Source organism: Aquila chrysaetos, chromosome 2, assembly GCF_900496995.4.
Source record: "Aquila chrysaetos chrysaetos chromosome 2, bAquChr1.4, whole genome shotgun sequence".
NCBI classification, from domain to species: domain Eukaryota; kingdom Metazoa; phylum Chordata; class Aves; order Accipitriformes; family Accipitridae; genus Aquila; species Aquila chrysaetos.
The window spans coordinates 34,165,215-34,170,266 of NC_044005.1; the positions used below are offsets into that span (position 1 = coordinate 34,165,215).

The 5,052-nt window shown below is 50.0% G+C and overlaps 1 protein-coding gene across 1 annotated transcript; it reads right to left on the reverse strand.

Moving 5' to 3' along the window:
* Positions 1-1,142: 1,142 nt before the first annotated feature.
* On the reverse strand, positions 1,143-3,890 carry GJD2 (gap junction protein delta 2). The gene is made up of 2 exons (XM_030006986.2): positions 3,708-3,890; positions 1,143-3,048 (listed from the first exon to the last, which is right to left on the reverse strand). Exons 1-2 carry the CDS (start codon positions 3,776-3,778, stop codon positions 2,205-2,207), a joined length of 915 nt encoding a protein of 304 aa, XP_029862846.1. The 5' UTR covers positions 3,779-3,890; the 3' UTR covers positions 1,143-2,204.
* Positions 3,891-5,052: the final 1,162 nt, after the last annotated feature.

A 5,052-nucleotide genomic window follows, 5' to 3' on the forward strand; every position in this document is an offset into this window, starting at 1 on the left:
GTTATATTGCAGATGGAGATTTTAGCTGCCATGTTGTCCTTCTAAAAATAACATGCAGTTTTCCAGTGAGCGTGCAGTCAACTAGCAATATCAGTGTGCATTTATATCACAAGGAATCATTTGAGAAATCCATCTTTATAGGTTTCTATAAAAAAAAACTGTTCATTTTATACATAAGGAAAAATATTTTTAAAATCTTTAAAAACATGACACATCTTAAAGTCCTTTTATGTTTCACAGTGGAAGAAAAAAGACCACAGATGAAAGTGATAATGAATAGACTATCTAAGAATTAATCGACATTTTTTTTAAGTGACAATGCTGGCAAACCTCAAGAATGGAACATTAAGGTATTTACTGTAAGTCAAGAGGAAAAGACTTATATGTGTTATCTCCAAGCCAAAATACAATAAAATCCATTTTCAGGCTTGAAATAAAATAGAATCAAAGGCCGTTTGTGACTCTGAGCCCCTGTCTCCTTCTTACAAGTATCCCCAAATTTTGCAGCACCATTTTGGCCCTTTTCTTTAAAGGGCAGATACTATTTAGTTAGGAATGCACTTGTATAGTTTTTCAGTCCTGATCCAACTCCTACTGTTGCCAGTGGGATATTTTCTGTTGAATTCTAGTGGGAATAAAAAAAAGGTCCCTAAGTAAAACTTAGTGTCCTATATAAAAATGGTTGCTGTTAACAGAGGTTTATTTGTGACTGCCCCGGTGGCTTACCAGTAAGTTGACGGGAAATGAACAGTGTATTTCTTGAACCAGCTGTAAGGCAGAAAAGCTGAGGTTACTATTTGGATTCCCTGATGAAAAGCTGCTATTGTTTCATTTATAGGTAAATGTATTCTGGCTATTCCCAGAGTGACCTTGGCGGCCAACTGTGTTGCCCTTAGTGTCAGCAGAAAGAAGGCTTTTGGTGTCAGTGGGCTTTGGATCAGGCTTTAAAGACAGAGAAAGATTGCTTAAGGAGGAAAACAGACATAACGAATAGTCCTGATTGCCCAGGTTTTGTCACTTAGAGTTTAGAATATCAACAAGACACTTTAAACCCTGAAGAATAATTGTTGTAAGTCAATTATTTTGACCTTGTAGGTTTCTACAATTGTGTACAATAATAAAGAAGAACAAATCTCTCTGGCTTACAAAAAAAGGCAAGTACTTTATTTATCAATAGAGATTTTAGCTGCTTTTTACACCATTGCAATGACTAAACAAATAGCATAAAATAAACAAAGGAGAGTATAAAAATCACTTTATTCCAGCTGGTATCCCAAGACAACCTTTTGACTAAGTACAGAGTTAGATGTTTCAAGTATGGCACTTATATAAATAAGAGCAGAGAGAAGGTGATATATTCACAGTTAAAAGCAATGAACTCTGTTCCTTTGGTATGTGTGTCATCATAGGTGATTGTAGGTAAATACATAACTTGGCTGGCATGAACCAACTCCATCTTATTCATGCACATATTAGGGAATGAACTGAAATGTACTGATCTATTTTGCAGATTGCAACTAATGTAAGATGATTAAGGTCTCTGGTGTGTGTGTGTGTGTGGACAGGCAAACAAAAAAATGGCAAAATTATATTCAGCATTTATTGTTTAGCATAACTAATTGATGCACAAACTATGATAGAAGATGGCTAGCAATACACACCAGGAATAAACTCTGTGATTTAGACAAGCAAAATAAGACATCTGTGAGATAGGTGAACGCAGATATCCTGATTGAGCTGTGGTCAGGTTCCTTACAGTGCAATTACCCTCCTTTTAAAACATGCTTACATCTGCACATTGCAACAGTTTCCCCCACCCCATCCCACCCCATATAGAGTATCCTTGCAGATTTTGAATATGAACATTCTACACGTTTACAACAATTAGTCAGACAGTCCAAACTGTAAACTTATCCTAATGACGACCAAAAAGCTGCTCCACCGACAGGTAACACCCAATCGTTAGAAAGAAAAGTAGGAATAATAGTAGCTGTGCTGTAAGGCTAGATCAAGCATGGTTTTATAGCTGGTTTTTCAGTCTTTTACAATAGCACTGCGTTTTGCAGCTAGTTCAGTAAGTGCAGGTCCAATACCTTAATGGCTTTCTTGGTGGTTTGATAAAATGCTTGCCTAAGCAATGTACCTTTCTCTAATGGTATCTGGGTCTGTTCCACCTGGCAGAGTGTTTCAGTTCAGTCACAGCCTCACACATAAGCTGAGTCACTCGACTGAGTCCTGCCAAAGTTAGGCATGCTCATTCTTGGCAGGTCCTTATTTCTGATTTCGTATATGGATTTCCTTTTTGCCTGTACTCCTCTCACTGCCATTTTGATCTTTCTCCAGCCCAAGTGGTTCAGTTCTGCCAAATTGAGCACCACGCAAATCCCACTGACAGCAAACATGAATACCAAGAACACAGTCTTCTCAGTGGGTCTAGAGACATAGCACTCTACTTCTTTAATGCAAGGGTATCTGTCACATTCGTACATGGAAGGGACATTGAATCCGTACAGAAAATACTGTCCCACTAAGAATCCAATCTCTAGGGCATTTCGAAAGACCACTTGGATGATATAAAATCGAGAAATGCCTTCTTGCCTCCTCATCTTTGACTTTGTAGTTCTGATGGCAGGATTGGGGATTTCCTTCACTTCTAAGCAGTCTGGTTCTGCCTCTTTGGTGGAGTTCTCAGTGTTCTGCAGCACCCCGTTGACAATCGTGTTCTTGATTTTCTTACTGTCCTCGCGCTTCATTGAATCCTGGTCCCTCTCCAGGGTGAGGAAGACGGTGGAATACCTCCGTTCCCTCTGCTTAGCAGACTGGTGAACGGAGTACGTTATGAAGCAAAGGCTGGGAGTGCACACCATGATGATCTGGAACACCCAGTACCTTATGTGAGAAATAGGGAAAGCCTGGTCGTAACAAGCCTGGTTGCAGCCCGGCTGCAGCGTGTTACAGACGAACATGGTTTGCTCGTCGTCGTACACCGTCTCCCCTACAATGGCCACGATGAGGATCCTGAAGATCACCACCACGGTCAGCAGGATCCTGCAACAGAGAAGCCCGTCAGTGCGCGCCGCCGCCGCCGCCGCCGCCGGGAGCTGTCCAGTGCTGACCGGGCCCCCGGGCTCCCGGGCCGCGGCTCCCCGGCCCGGCTCCCGCCCGCCGCCGCCGGCAGCCCCGCTCCCGCGCAGGAGGCGCGCAGCCCGCGCGCCCCGGCCTCGGCGCGGCCCCGCGAATCCGCCCGCCGGCAAAAAATCCTCGGCCGGCGCTCGGCGCTGCCCCGCCCCGGCCTTTCCCCCTGCGGAGGAAAAGCAACCCCAGGGGCCGTGGCGGCCCCCCGGGAGCAGGGGAGGGAGCGGCGCGGGCTGGCTCCGGCCGCCGGCCGCCCGCCGCCCCCGGGCTCCGCGGGGACAAGGACGGCGGCGTCTGCGGTGTCCCCGCGCCACGGCGACCCGTGCGGCGCGGACACGCGCGCGCGCACCCCGGGCACGCACCGCAAGAGCCCCGCGCGAAGGAAGGGAGGGAGGGAAGGGAAGGGAAGGGAAGGGTGCCCCCCGCGAAGGAGGGAAGGAGGGAAGGAAGGAGGGAAGGGTGCCCCGCACGGCCGGGACCCGGCGTGTGCCGCCGAGCCGCCGGCCGGCCCGCCCGCTCGGGCAGAAGGGGATCCCCCCCCGTGGCCCCCGTAGCTGCCCCGCAGCCCTTACCTCCCTATCATAGTAGAATGCTGCTGCACGGCAGCTTCCAGTAGCCTCTCTAGAATAGTCCATTCCCCCATCGCTGTTCATCCGGAGACAAAGACTTTGGCAAGCGGAGGGGATCTCTTCACTTCTTCCTTCCTTTCCCCCCTCCCCCTCCTTCTTTTTTTTTTTTTTTTTTTTTTTTTTTTTTTTTTTTTTTTGCAGGGGGAGGGAAAGCAAACAAAAGAGCAACCCCTCTCTACCGCCCGCAGTCCGGTGGCGGGAAGGCGGCTGGAGGCGGCGGCTCGGCTCGGCTCGGCTCGGCTCGGTTCGGCTGGGCTGGGCTGGGCTGGGCTGGGCTCGGGGCCCCGCGGCGGCCACCACCGGCCCGGCCCGCTCGGCTCGTGGCGCGGCGCGGCGCGGCGCTGCGCGGCGGACCCGCGGCGTGGAGGGAGGAAGGTTGGCTTTTAATGTCTTGCTGCCTCTAATCTGCCTTTAAGTAGTCTCCGCTTGCGTCACTGACAGGTTGGTGGAGAGCAGCCAGAAGCAGCGCGCGGATTTTCTCATTTTTATTATGCCGGTGAATATAAATAAATAAATGCGATGAAATAAATGAAATAAATAAAGGCGGGGGGGGGGGGGGGGAGCGGAGGAAGAGCCGGCACGAGGCACCGCGACCCCCCCTTGCCGGCGCACCCCGGCCGGGCCCCCGCGGCCCCCGCCCGCCGGCCCCCAGCCCGGCGCTCCGCCGGCCGGCCCGGCCCGGCCCGGCCCGGGAGAGAGCAGCCCCGGCAGGGAACGGGCGCTGCCCCTCGGCTGCTGGTTTGGAAAGCCGCTCCGGGGCGTGCCTGTGCCACCGCGGCCCCTGCAGCCCCCAAGGGCCGGGGGCATGCCCAGGGGTCGCTAGGCTTCGCTGCTCTCCCGGAGGTCCTCCGGGGTTTCTGCCGCTCGCAGAACAGCGGTGTCGTACAGCGGTAGCCTTACCTGTTAGAACTGCTTACCCTTGGAAGGTACCGGACTTTTAAAACTGCATCTTTATTCTCCCCTGATTACTGACACAAAAATCACGAGGGAGAAATGAGAGGTATATACAGCCATTTCAGAGGATTCCGAGACTGAGATTGGATTTACGCTGGGAAAGACACCAAACCTTCACACAAAGCGTCTCTCAACAGCGCAAGAATAAAGTATCTCGAATAAATCCCTGCGTCATAATCAGTCCACATACTTTATTCCCGCAAACTACTATACTGTGTTTAAAATACTTTTTTTTTTACAGATACCCTTAGAGACTGTACCTGAGACACCACCAAACAATTCCACACAAAACGTTGGCACCAGTTGGAATTGACTGTTCTCTGGTGGAGAAGCG